Consider the following 14,834-nt stretch of genomic DNA (forward strand, 5'->3'; position numbering starts at 1 on the left):
TGGGTACAAGTTTTCCTTTATGCAGATTAATTTTAAATTGAAAAATCTACAAATACGAAAAGCATCAGTACACAGTTTATTTCCTTTATTATGTTCATGGACCCGAAGCACTGTTTTTCCCAAGAAGTCGACTTTGACATACTAGAATTACAACCAACCAGCCCTACACGGATCCCCACTCATCAATTCTAGGTTGACTGTGTAAAGAGTTGTCTCTTAATAGGGAGAGCCGTTTTCTGCTACTTTGCTGACTTTCCCTGTAGGGTGAGTGTAGCTGCTGATATCTGAACAGGTACTCAATTCTCACCCTTTGTTCCTTTTCTCACCCCATCCCACCTCCAAGCAAACATTAAACTCAGTTACAACACGGTGGTTTCTGTCACTCTTTCCCCAGAAAAATGACCCACGTGTTTCCCATTTGTGCTTGTTATTTAGAAAGCCAAACTTGGCCCTGCTGGCAACAAAGTCATCAGTCCCTCTGAAGACAGGAAACAACCTTCCAACAACCTTGACCGAGTGAAACTCACGGACTTCAATTTCCTCATGGTGTTGGGAAAGGGGAGTTTTGGAAAGGTAAGAGGACAGTCGTCTGCAAATTGCAGGGGCTTCTGCAGAGAATGTTGAATCAGTTTTGTTCTCCTCGTAGTTTGCAGAATAGCACATTAGATTTCCCTGTGATTCACGGTCAGGAGATCAAGACCATCCTGGCTAACACGGTGAAGCCCCATCTCTACTAAAAATACAAAAAATTAGCTGGGCATGGTGGTGGGCGCCTGTAGTCCCAGCTACTTGGGAGGCTGAGGCAGGAGAATGGCGTGAACCTGGGAGGCGGAGCTTGCAGTGAGCCAAGATCGCACCACTGCACTCCAGCCTGGGAGACAGTGAGACTCCGTCTCAAAAAAAAAAAAAAAAAGATTTCCCTGTGATTTGTACAGTCATCCAGAAGACCACCAGGATGGCTAAATGGTAGAAAGGAGAGGTTTATTGGTGATATCAGTTTGCAAACCCATAAAAGAAAGTCTATGGTGTGAAATGAAGGTGCCCTCTCTTTGAGGAGAGAAAGGGCAGGTTGGGTTTTATGCCTCACAGCGTCCATGTTACACAGTAGAGTCATCCATATTCAACAGGTTTGGGGGGAAAGCTTGACTTATCTGTGAGGGAAGCCTAGCACAGGCACAATGGATGAACATATATGTAACATGCATCTTATGTTCACTTTGGGGTGGGGACTTAGCATTAAAATGAGGTGGAATTTGCCTAGGCATAGTGGCTCATGCCTGTAATCCCAGCACTTTGGGAGGCCAAGGCAGGTGGACCACTTGAGGTCAGGAGTTTGAGACCAGCCTGGCAAAAATGGTGAAACCCCATCTCTACTAAAAATACAAAAATTAGCTGGGTGTGGTGGTGTGCACCTGTGATCCCAGCTACTCGGGAAGCTGAGGCAGGAGAATCGCTGGAACCTGGGAGGTGGAGGTTGCAGTAAGCCAAGATCATGCCACTGCACTCCAGCCTGGGCAACAGAGGGAGACTCCGTCTCAAAAAAAGTAAATAAATAAAAAAAGGTGGAAGTTGGCTCTTTAGATCAAAAGGTGAACCACAGGACCCAAAAACAGTTTGTGTGCAGGCTCTGCAAGCTGCTGAAACTGGCTTCAGGTCTGCAGTTGCATCACAGAAAAGAATGTTTGTAAGGCCAGTTCTCTGTCCAGTCCAAGTCATAGTGATCTGAGTTGTCAATCAAAGTTAGGAGGGACCTGATAGCTCCTACTGCTAGGGAGTTTAGCGAGAGTGGTTTATCTTGTAGCTGTAGGGATTTAGAAATTTGCCATGCCAGCTGGGCCCTGAACCCTCAACCCATAGATAACTATTTCCTTAACTTTAATGTTACCAGAAAGGGGTCCTGATCCAGACCCCAAGAGGAAGGTTCTTGGACCTCAAGCAAGAAAGAATTCAGAGCGAGTCCACAGAATAAAGTGAAAGTCAGTTTGTTAGAGAAGTAAAGAAATGAAAGAACAGCTACTCCATAGGCAGAGCAGCAGCATGGGCGGCTTGACTGAGTATACTTAGAGGTATTTCTTGATCGTATGCTAAACAAGGGTTTTATTATTCATGAGTTTTCTGGGAAAGGGGTGGGCAATTCCCAGAACTGAGGGTTCCTCCATCTTTTAGACTATATAAGGTAACTTCCGGGCATTGCCATGGCATTTGTAAACTGTTGGGGTGCTGGTGGGAGTGTCTTTTCACATGCTAATAATGCATATAATGAGCAATGAGGGTAGCCAGAGGTTATTCTCATCTCCATCTTGGATTTGGTGCGTTTTGGCTGGCTTCTTTACTGCATCCTGTTTTATCAGCAGGGTCTTTCTGACCTGTGTCTTGTGATACTAGCCCTGCTGACCTCCTATCTCATCCTGCGACTAAGAATGCCTGACCTCCTGGGAATGCGGCCCAGCAGATCTCAGCCTTATTTTTCCCATCCCTTATTCAAGATGGAGTCACTCTGGTTCAAATGCCTGTGACATTAGAGTCCATCTTAGTTGCTAAAGAGGCATTTATTTGGTCACTCAGATCAGAGTGCACAGTCCTCACCTGGTTTCTACTTCCTTAAAAACAACTGCATCCAAAAAGCTATAGTGCGTTCACTGTGTGTTACTATTTCTCAGTGTTCAGAACAGAAGGGATGCTCAGAAATGCTGGTTGATGAATAGTTTTCACAACTAAAAATTAAATGTTCACTTGTAGTAAGCAAATACAATCATTAAGAGATACTGACATGGGGTCTTCAGCAATTTGCCTGTATCTCCATTTGGTTTCTGTGGCCCCACATTTCATAGACCCAGGAACTGATTTCAAGTCTAGGTTCTTGACTTGAGAGATTATAAATGTCAGTCAGCTTTCACTCTAAGGATACTCCTGAAAAATGTGCATAATTCCAGACTAATCCTGATAGAGAATGTTGAGTATTCATTTTAGCAGCCAAAATAGTGCCATTATGTGGCGGTGGCCTATACCATTTACAAATCTTGGCAGCGTTGAAGTTTTGCAAATGCTGGAGGGACTGAATTTGTAGTGATGTGTAGAATTTACAAATTTGCACATAAAGTTTAATATTTTTATGTTCCACATTGACAAAGGTGCACAAACTGTCACTGAGCCGTCACCTGGCCTGGTTCCTTCCCTCCGCCCCCCAAGATATGTGCTTACAAGTGTTCAGGTTGTTCTTGACGTGTTCTCAGGTGATGCTTGCCGACAGGAAGGGCACAGAAGAACTGTATGCAATCAAAATCCTGAAGAAGGATGTGGTGATTCAGGATGATGACGTGGAGTGCACCATGGTAGAAAAGCGAGTCTTGGCCCTGCTTGACAAACCCCCGTTCTTGACGCAGCTGCACTCCTGCTTCCAGACAGTGGTAAGGACCCTGGGGACCCCTGCGATGCAGCACCCAGCTCTCAGAGCTACGCCTCAGCGCAGAGCTTCTTAGCATCCTTGTTCCTTTGGAGAAGGCTGGAGAAAGGTGTGTTGTGATGTCAAGCAGAGGTGACTGGGGACCACCTCCCACCTCTCTCACTGGTAGATTTGGGGCATGCCTTCTCTGTGATGTCCTCTGCTTGGCATTCATGCCATTTAATTTGGCAAACATTTCTTTTTCTTTTTCTTTCTTTCTTTTTTTTTTTTTTTTTTGAGACAGGATCTCACTCTCTCGCCCAGGCTAGAGTGCAGTGGCACAGTCACGGCCCACTGCAGTCTCAAGTAGTTGAGACCACAGATGTACCCCACCACACTCAGCTAATTTTTGTATTTTTAGTAGAGATGGGGGTTTCACCATGTTGCCCAGGCTGGTCTTAAACTCCTGAGCTCAAACGATCCCCCTACGTTGGCCTCCTAAAGTGCTGGGACTACAGGTGTGAGCCACTGTGCCTGGCCTTAATTCAGCAAACATTTCCATGAAAGGTTTTCTTCATGCCTGGTACTGTGCTCAGACTTCGGGATACAAAAACAAACAAACAAAAAAACTCACAGTCTTGGCTTTTTTTTTTTTTTTTTTTTTGAGATGGAGTCACTCTCTCTTCCCCAGGCTGGAGTGCAATGGTGCGATCTCTGCTCACTGCAACCTCCACCTCCCAGGCTCAAGGGATTCTCCTGCCTCAGCCTCTCGAGTAGCTGGGATTACAGGCCCCTGCCACCACGCCCGGCTAATTTTTGTACTTTTAGTAGAGATGGGGTTTCACCATGTTGGCCAGGCCGGTCTTGAACTTCTGACCTCAGGTGATCCACCCGCCTCGGCCTCCCAAAGTGCTGGGATTACAGGCATGAGCCACCGCACCTGGCCACAGTCTTAGCTTTTTAAGACCACTGGTTCCACTGCCAAACATGGCATTGGAGCATAAGGAGACTTGATTTTGTAAAAGAGCATGTTCTTGTTCAATGCCACACAACAGGGACTGGCAAACTGTGGCCTATTCTCTATGGCTTGTGAGTTTAGGAAAGGTCACAACAAGGAAATCCAAAGAGTCATATATCGTGACACGTGAAAATTAGGTCAAATTGTAAATTTCAGCATCCATAAACAGCTGTTTTGGGACATCACCACACTCCTTCGTGTACCTGTCATCTACAGCTGCTTTTGCACCATGAAGGCAGAGTTGAGTCGCTGCAAGAGACACTCACAGCCTAAAATATTAATACATACTGTCTGGCCCTTTGTGGAAAAAGTTTGCTGAGCTCTGTCGTAAAGTAAAACTAAATAGAGGACAAAAAAGGACATTCCAAAGCACTAATCAGTCCGTTGCAGGGCTTGCAAGTGGCCTACAAGAAACAGACGTGGCCGGGCGCGGTGGCTCCCGCCTGTAATCCCAGCACTTTGGGAGGCCAAGGCGGGCAGATCACGAGGTCAGGAGATCGAGACCATCCTGGCTAACACGGTGAAACCCCGTCTCTACTAAATATACAAAAAAAAAAAAAAAAAATTAGCCGGGCGTGGTGGCGGGCGCCTGTAGTCCCAGCTACTCGGGAGGCTGAGGCAGGAGAATGGCATGAACCTGGAAGGTGGAGCTTGCAGTGAGCCGAGATGGCGCCACTGCACTCCAGCCTGGGCAACAGAGCAAGACTCCGTCTCAAAAAGGAAAAAAAGAAACATAGACGTTTAGATGCCACCATAGTGAGACGTTGCCAAAGCTGGTCTTTCCACTCCTCAGAGGCTGCCCATTTAAAATATGACTCCATAATCAGTAGCTGTAATTGATGCGATTATTACTATTTTCAACTGCCCATTGATCAGAGATCGACTTTCTGTCTTATGCCTCTTTGAAAACTCTTGGGAGGAACCTGTCAGTGCTTTTGTGTTTTAGAATCTCAAAATGGCTTTGCAGCCACACGGAGCCTCTGGGTGTGTAGCAGTGGCCGCGGAGTCAGGCGCCGGCCACTACGTGTCAGCCTAGTGCTGGCGGCACGTTGAGCTTCCTGCTCCCAGCCATTCCCACTGACTCTGAATCAAGTCACGCCAGGGAGAGATGAGAGCAGCATGCTCGGAAGAGACAACCACAGCTCTGAATCCCAGCCCAGAGCCTGTAACCCTGGTTACCCTGATTAAGCTCTGGAAAGCTACAAAACAAAGAAATGAAGATGAAATTAAAGTTCACAACAGGAAAGCTAGAGATTGGGGCTCCCAGGGTTGCTTCCTGGCTATTAGCACCAGCTTCATCATTTTCTTCTCCCTGTGCAGCACTTTAATGTTTAATATCCTCTGTGAAATGGGGATGTTTTCTAGCAGAGAGCAGAGGTCATTATTTCACTGTTAAACCCCTCCATCTTCCTATCTGTCCCAGCATAATGTCCTCATGAATATGCAGATTTATTTGGGTCTATGATACACGCCCATCATGGGGCCAACACTTAGCCTACCAGTGACAGAGAAAATAGAAAAACAGTGTTTGGGCATATTACAGATGCAAAAGAACATTTGATTAGCATCTCCATCTAGAGTCCCCTGTCCCATGTCCAGTAAATGTGTTGAGCATGTGTAATCCTAAGCCTGAGAGATGTGTTTTCAGGAGTATCCATTTAAACACGATACTACATTAGTATGGCACGCCTCCCAGACACTGCAAACCAGCCTTTAAACATTTGGACCATGGAGAAGCACTAGTTAAAATGAAATAATTGCCTTATGTGGATTCCTCACACCATCCCTTACTTAGAAATTTATTATATGTATAGGAAGATAGGGAAGAATGTTCAAGGCCATTACTATAATAGAGAGCATATGTAACAGGAAGGCACGTTGATGGAGAGCCATTATTTCAGGGTTATGTAATGACTTTATACTTCCCAAGGCCCTCATGCAGTAGGGTTTATTACTTATTCTTTCTTTGGAAAAAAATGTGAAAGAGCTCTAAACTGAGCACATCTGCCCGTGCAGTCCCCATTTAACTAATGAGAAAGCAAAACACAACCTGTGAAGAGCAAAGGAAGCCACTTGGCTGGGGAGGAGCCCTGCTCACGTGTTGAACCTTGGTCTGCAGGATCGGCTGTACTTCGTCATGGAATATGTCAACGGTGGGGACCTCATGTACCACATTCAGCAAGTAGGAAAATTTAAGGAACCACAAGCAGTGTGAGTATTATTTTTTAAGTCCTTTAATTTGAACAACCAAGTCCTACCAACTGGAAACTTCCTTCCCCCCCCCCCCTTGAGATTGGGGGTCTCACTCTGTCACTCAGGCTTTGCCTCCCAGGCTCGGGTGATTCTCCCACCTCAGCCTCCTGAGTAGCTGGGACTACAGGCACACACCACCATGCCTGGCTAATTTTCTGTTTTTGGTAGAGATGGGGTTTCACCATCTTGCCCAGGCTGGTCCCGAACTCCTGAGCTCAAGCTGTCTGCCCACCTCGGCCTCCCAAAGTGCTGGGATTACAGGCGTGAGTGAGCCACCATGCCCAGCCCCAACTGGGAACTTCTGCTGGGTGAAATGGGAAAGTGGGATTCTGCCCAGTTTTAGGTTGAATGTTATAAACCTAAACATGGGAGGCGGGGGGCAGATATACTGGTAGGATCCATCTAAGATGGTTCCTAAGGAGCAGTTTATTCTATTTCCAGTATTTCCAATAAACTGGAGATGTTGCCATATCCCATCATCACCCAGGTCCACCCTCATTGATGGAGTTATTCTTATCTATTGAACAAATGGTTATCACACACCTGCTCTGCACCAGGCACTGGGGGTGCAAAAGGAACGAGGTGCTCCCTTTCCGGAGGGAGTTTACACTCCACCCTGGAGGTGAAGAAGTCACCTAACAATTAATAGTGCGTTACTGTAACTTTAGAGACTTGCGCAGGATACCAGGATAACACGTAAGCCCCTAAAAATCGGGGAGAGGGAAGTGCAACCCCACGAAATGACCAGCTCAGAGGTGGGGGAAGAGCCTTCCAGGAAGAGATGTGAACAGAGGCAGAAGCAAGTCCAGGGAAGCAGCCTTGCAGCTCAGCAGGTGTGGGAGATGCTGTGAGATTATTTGAGGGGCGGGGGAAGGGGGGAACGTGGTAGGTGGGGCTCTGGGTGAAGAGCCTGGTAAGGAGCCTGTCTGTGGAGGAGGGAAGAGGGAAGGCACTACAGTGGAGCTTGCACCATCAGATTCAGTTTTTGCAGAGCTCTCTGGGGGAAGAAGGAAGCATGAAAGGAAATGGTAGAGGCTGGTGCAAGCGCTGGTGAGACCCTTTATAGATAAGAAGGAATGGAGCTGTAGTTAGGGCTAGACCTTGGAGCCAAAGAGGAATAAGTGTCTTTGAAAAACACCCTGGAGGAAGCAAAGCAGAACTTATTGACTATGGAGGAGAGAAGAGATAAACCTCTTCCAGTGAGACCCCATTTTAGGCTTGGGTCGGGGCAGCCACCAAGGAGGTGGTGGTGTGAGGGGAGATTCATGAGCTCTGTTAAGAACGTTTTATTGGAACGCACCTGCATGATGGGATGCGGGAGTCGGCAGCACAGGAGGAAGACGTGGGCTCCAGGTGAAGATGAGAGATTCATCTGAGGGGTGTGGGGAGCTGCTGGGACTTTGGTGCTGGAAAACATCATCTCACCTCTCAGGGGCCAGGAAGTCTCAGGAAACACCAGTGGAGCAAGCCTAAACAAAGGGCGAGTTTAGTTCCGCAGTGAGGAAACCTCGGGGGCATGTACCCTGATGAATGAAGTCAGCACCTGTTAATAGGATTCTGGCTGCTGTGCCATCTAAGAGACACCTTGGAAGAATTTTTGGCCTGCGAGGGATTATGCACCCTAGGGAAGATTAACTGAAGGCAGAATAGGGGAATCTTTGGTTGCAAGCTTTAAAAGTGTGAAGGGGGATTTTTCTGCCCTTATTGATTGTTCCTTTTCAGTTTTCAGAGATGCCTGTCCTTTTCTTCTGTCTTATGTTGTAGTTATAAAGCCTTAAAATACTCAGATTGTAAAATAAAGCTTGGTCACACAGGGCTATAAAGAGCAGATAGCAGAGTCACCCTATGTTATAAGGTAACATAAAGGTGTCTGGTCCAATATCCTTTCATTATATTATTTGTGTTGCAGAAAAGTTTAGAAAAGCATGAAAAATAATGTAAATATCACCTATAGTAATCCTATCTCTTCACCCTCCCCCTTCCTGTACTCTTCTAGCCTTCAGAGGTGGCCCCTCGTTAAGGGTTTGGTCTTGATCATTAGAGATTTTTTTTCTCTCTGCTCGTGTAGACACGTGTGCTTATTTTGAGCCTCCTGCATGTGATATTTCCACAGACACAGTCTTGTGGCTTCTTCGACTTCAAAGACTCCTGAATGCTATGCAGATTTTGAAATATTCGCCCCCTTTTAATCTGAGTTTCAGCTATTAATGTATTAACAATTTTGAAGTGATGGTAGTTACTGCTTTTTATTATGAATTATTTAAAAGAGTAAACTCAGATATGAATCATGATGTGTGTCTCATTTACTCCAACACTCGCAAGGAATGAAAACACTAGCTAAAGAGTTCATCACCCACTATACTTTGCCTTCCAGGGAGTAATTGTATTATATTTTCAAACACCAGTGTATTCTGCCAGTGAATAGGAAAATGGAAATTTTCTTTACGCCATACTCCTGACATAGAATAGTCTAATTGGTATCCACTCTTTAAATGATTGTATGACAAATTACTCTGCAGGCAATAAGCTACTTGTCCACCTTCCCCATACGAGAATAAGAAGCCGGTCTCATTGGTTTTATTAGCTGTCTCATTCACGGATGAGCTGGAGGACGAAGTGATGGAGGGAGGACCGGGGGTTGGAAGAACACGATGCTGGTCTCTGAGAGCCTCTGGGTCTGACATTCTTTTCTCTCTTTGATGCTTGAACTTGAGAATGAAAAGTATACAGGCATCTAAGGAAGCAAGTGAGAAACCTGAAGCCTGTTTTCTTTTGCAGATTCTATGCAGCAGAGATTTCCATCGGATTGTTCTTTCTTCATAAAAGAGGAATCATTTACAGGTGTGTATTGAAGCCCTCCTACCAGCAGCTCAGCAGAGAGGTTAGCTGGGCCTCTGTGGGCATGTCATTCTGGAATGGTGACTTAAGACACAGAGTTGATAACCCCCCAGGAGGACCAGAGACCTGCTGGGACCCACCTTCCTCCTCACCCTGGAGGCAAATCAGAGCCACCTTCTGATTTCTAGACCGCAAAGACTTTATATCTTGTTTCTACTTTTTCCACAAGAAAACACATTTTTCTCTCCATTGACAGCTCCTTCCACTGCCTTTTCTTTGGAATGGAGGTCAAGGAGCAATGGAAACTGAATTCCTGTTATAGATGTTCAGCAGAAGAAGAACACAGGGAACTGGGGAGAGGCAAGGAAAAAAATCTATTGAATTAAATTCTGCCTGTTAGTAGCTGTGCTGAAAGTCTGGTGCCAAAGAAGGAAGAATTTCTTCCAGTATTAATTGAAGCATAATTAGAAGGATATATGGCACAGGCAGAATGGAAGGGACATGTGTATGACCCAGTGAAGTGGTTCTAAACCCGTGATTTTGCAAACCTGGTCGTGTGTCAGACCCCCTGTGTGGGACATGAATAAATCAAATGATTGAGACTTTCCCAGACATGCTCAATTGGAATCTCTAGAGTCACAGACATAGGCAAGATTGAGAATCACTAGTCCAGTCATTTAGTAATCCATTCAGTATGCATTTAAGCACCTGCTGTATCCCAGGCACAATATTAGTCTCTGAAGATATCAACACACATTGACTCCTGATACTGCAGTCCAGGGACTTATAGTTAATATTGCCATTGAGCTGACAGGTATTCAAATATCCTTCTATTTCACCAGTTCCAAAGCAAACCATGTTATGTCATGGGAAGGACTCTGATGTTAACCTGGTTCCTTGCAGGGATCTGAAGTTAGATAACGTCATGTTGGATTCAGAAGGACATATCAAAATTGCTGACTTTGGGATGTGCAAGGAACACATGATGGTTGGAGTCACGACCAGGACCTTCTGTGGGACTCCAGATTATATCGCCCCAGAGGTAGGAACCCCAGTGATCATTTTCTCAACCAGGACTCCCAAACTGTAAACACAGCCCTCTCATGGGATATGGGGTCACTGGCGAATCATGAAGTCAGTGCATGGTCACAACCACTAAATGGACTAAACTGGACAAAACAGACTAAAATAGAGGAAATAGGAGAGCCCATTGCACATAGTAAGGTTGTGTCTTGCTTCCTGGAACTGTTGTTTGCTCCATGTGAGCCAGTTGCTTGGGAAAATGTATTTGTTACATGGTCGTGGTCAAAATCATTTAAGAAACACTGTTGGCTGGGCGCGGTGGCTCACGCCTGTAATCCCAGCACTTTGGGAGGCCGAGGTGGGTGGATCATAAGGTCAGGAGTTCAAGACCAGCCTGGCCAACGTGGTGAAACCCCATCTCTACTAAAAATACAAAAAAATAGCCAGGGATGGGGTGCACATCTATAATCCCTAGCTACTCAGGAGGCTGAGGCAGGAGAATCTCTTGAACCCAGGAGGCAGAGGTTGCAGCGAGCTGAGATCATGCCATTGCACTCCAGCCTGGGTGACAGCAAGACTCTGTGCCCCCAAAAAATAAATACTGTTGAGTGGAGGGAATTACTTGCGAAAATACTCTGCCTGGAAGGCGGGGTGAGACGGGGGTTGCAGTGATGGTGTATTAGCAGCATCGCGGTGATGACTGTTCTAAACTGCATGTTGTCTGGTCTAGGAAGAATGTATCAGTGTGGTTCTAAGCAAAATGGTTCCAGGACTTGTATCTTGACAGCAGCGGCTGTGCTGCTCTGCTTTTGTTATAACACTTACTGAGGATTTTTTTTCCTGTTTTATGAAACATCCCACATGCCAATGATAGAATGGGTTGTCACTGTAGTCACTGTAGAGCCAACTTTCCATCCACACACAGTCCTATGGATGCCACAGTTTTTTCCCATCTGTACCCAGCATGGTGGAGACCAATGGATCCAAAGCTGAGCTGGCTTCAGCTCTTCACAGAGCCCTCAGATGAGCTGTTGGCAGCCGGTCTCACATTTATTCAACAGATTACCCCATGCATTTATCTCAGAGACAGTAGGGATAGTGAAAAAGGCACCCACAAGCTCAGAAGTCAGACCCATGTGAGCTTCAATCTGGAATCTGTTATTTACAGACTGTGGGAACTTGGGTGAGTTACTTAACGTCTCTGAACCCCGTTTCTTCAGCGGCACCCTAGGGATAATATCCTCCTTGTAGAATTGCTGTGTGGACTGAAGTGCCTAATACAACATTTTGCATCTAGTAGACCCTCCATAGTCATTATTCCAAAAGGGAAGCTGCTTTTTATTCCTTTGTGAAGACCTTGTAGTTTTACGATATTTCAAGACAGCGTGGACACATAGACTTCATTTAGAAACTTAAATTCTGAATCGCATGGCCAGAGGTGATATGTGATCTTGCTGCATAACTTACTGGGATTTTCCCCCAAAAGAACTCCGTCATTAGTACCTACAGACATGAGGTGAAATTAAATAGTCTTATTTTTCAAATATGAGGAATAGACAGGGTACTGTCAGAAATACAACCTCTTGATGTAGTATTTATTCTGAAGCCTGTTACTAAATGACAGGTATTAAGCAGGCTGTGATTATGAGCCATTCAGCCTTCATTGAACAATTCAGCAGATGCTGTAAAAGCTTAGTGACAGGGAATGGCAGCTTTTTTAGGAATAAAGGTGGCATTGAACCTCATCTCTATTAAGACCAGGTCTCTCCTGTTCCGACAAATAGCTCCTTGTGTTCAGTAACACCTCAGCTATCTAATAACACCAGGAACAACAGTGTACAGTAGAGACAAAATTTTCCGTATCATTAAGGTTTGTCCATTTGAGTGTCTTGTCTTTTTTTGTTATTGCGGTTCGGTATCATTCACGGTATGAGTTCCTGTTGCCACTGTAACAGATAACCACAAACTCAGCAGTTTAAAATAACTCAGATTTATTATCATGTGGTTCTGGAGATCAGAAGTCCAAAATCAGCCTCACTGGACTAAAGTCAAACTGTGGGCAGAGCTGGTTTCTTCTGGAAGCTTTAGGGGAGAACCTGTTGCCATCCATGCCTTTTCCAACATCAAGAGGCCACCACCTGCATTCCTTGGCTCGTGTCTTCTTCCCTCCCCCATGCAACGTAGCATCTTCCAATCTCTCTGTCTTTTCCGACTACAACCCTCCAGCCTCCCTCTTCTCCTACAAGGATCTTTGGGATTATATGGGGCCCACTTGGATAATCCAGGATCATCTCCCTAGCCCAAGATCCTTAACTTGCCTCTGCAAAATCCTTTTTAATGCATAAAGGTAATAGATTTACAGGTTCCAGGGATAAGGATGTGGACATCTGTGGGGGAGAGGGGACTTAGTCTATCACACTTGTTATATGTTGGAGAACCTCCTCACCATCCTCAACAGGGACACCTAAACACACTTCTGTCATGTCTTGGTAACTTCGGGCCTCTTCATACACAGAGAATACTCTGCTCTTGCTCTAGATACTTTCACATCTGAAGCCTTCATTCCCCTCCTTACATCTACTGTACAAGCAATAATAGAGGAAATGACCACCTTCTATTGTCTACCATGTGCCAGGCACATGATAAACTTTCTCTTGGCTGGGCACAGTGGCTCACTCCTATAATCCCAGTGCTTTGGGAGGCCAAGGCAGGTGGATCAGTTGAGGTGGAAGTTCAAGACCAGCCTGGCCAACATAGTGAAACCCCATCTCTACTAAAAAATACAAAAATTAGCCGGGTGTGGTGGCAGGTGCCTGTAATTCCAGCTGCTCAGGAGGCTGAGGCAGGAGAATTGCTTGAACCTGGGAGGCAGAGATTGCAGTGAGCTAAGATCGTGCCACTGCACTCCAGCCTGGGCAATGGAGTGAGACACCGTCTCAAAAATAAATAAATAAATAAATAAAATAAACCTTCTCTCATTTAATCCTCATGACAAGCCCCACAGGGAGGTAGCATCAGATCTGTGTTTCAGATGAAGTGACAGAGGTGGTTAGTAACGTGTCTAAGGCCACGTTACTGAGAAATGCCAGAATTAGGATTTGATCCCAAGCCCAGGTCACCTCCAAACCTTTGCACTGCTCACTACACTAAACTGCTCGAAACTTGAGCGACTCACGTATCCAGACAGCACTCTGCGTGCTTACTGTGCTTAAGCATGGTGCCACGAGGGATACAAAAAGACATCAGATGGCCCTTGCCCTCCAAGTGCTTTCAGTTTATAAGAAGTGACATCATACTGACCAGCAGGAATGAAAATCTATATGTGGATTCCAGTCGGCTTTCGTTGAAAACATCAGGCACCACTGCTTTGGAAAATCACCTTAAGGTTGTTTCACCTTTTTTGTTGCCTTGCTTTTTTTTTTTTTTTTTGAGACAGAGCCTCACTCTGTTGCCCAGGCTGGAGTGCCACAGCTCACTGCAGCCTCAACTTCCTGGGCTCAGGGGATCCTCCTGCCTCAGTCCATAGGTTGCTGGTAGTACAGGTGTGTGCCACCACCTGTGCCTAGCCTATTCCAGCTTTTGCTAGCATTTTTTCCTCATAAGTGTTCAGTAATTTGGCATATTTGGCCACACGAATGCTTACAGTATAGAGAAAGATCAGATAGGTTCAAGGTTTCAAAATGTGTGGAAAGGTTAAAATAATATTTTGTGTGGAAAATTCAAAATGTGTGGAAAGGTTAAAATAGTATTTGTCCTCTGTGCAAATACTCCTGTCAGGCAGAGACAAAATCATTATCTCGCATGGCATTCTCCTTAATAGGCAAAGCGGAGGCTTACGTATTTATGGCTATTTGTTCAAAAACCTTGAAATCGATTAATACCTTAGCGTCTCCTTAGCCAGCGAAGCCAAGCTGAGGCAAAAAATGTCACTAACAGATGAGAGTTTGAAGTTGAAATGGACACCCGCAGAAGGAGCACTCATCAGAAAATGATTCCTAAAGCTGACACAGAGGGTCCTCTTTGCTTTGACATAGAAAGAATTCTTCAGGGTCAATGAGAGTCCTTGAGCAGGCCAAGCAAAGGCTTCATTTGGATTTAATCCATCTCTGAAACTTAGTTATTCTGGGCATGTGAGATCCAGTCACAAGTCAAGTAGATCCCAGCAGCCAAGAATCAGGCTCCAGACACTAGCATTGCGCACTCTCGCCTGGAAGAAAGAGAAGCAGGAAGAGTGTCTGCTTCTGGCCTGTGTCCCGAGAACCCCCTACTGCAGTGAGAGCAAAGCTTTTCATTTTATTTATTTTATATAATTTTGTTCTA

General features: G+C 45.4%; 1 protein-coding gene across 1 annotated transcript in view; it reads left to right on the plus strand.

Annotated features, from left to right (window-relative positions):
• The window catches only part of PRKCA (protein kinase C alpha), a 500,722-nt gene that overhangs the window by 423,662 nt on the left and 62,226 nt on the right, over positions 1–14,834 (plus strand). The window contains exons 9-13 of the mRNA XM_003812367.6: positions 436–573; positions 3,234–3,407; positions 6,520–6,611; positions 9,432–9,494; positions 10,395–10,533. Coding sequence (XP_003812415.3) covers positions 436–573; positions 3,234–3,407; positions 6,520–6,611; positions 9,432–9,494; positions 10,395–10,533 — 606 coding nt within the window. The remainder of the gene's footprint in view (positions 1–435; positions 574–3,233; positions 3,408–6,519; positions 6,612–9,431; positions 9,495–10,394; positions 10,534–14,834) is intronic.

Source organism: Pan paniscus, chromosome 19, assembly GCF_029289425.2.
Source record: "Pan paniscus chromosome 19, NHGRI_mPanPan1-v2.0_pri, whole genome shotgun sequence".
NCBI classification, from domain to species: Eukaryota; Metazoa; Chordata; class Mammalia; order Primates; family Hominidae; genus Pan; species Pan paniscus.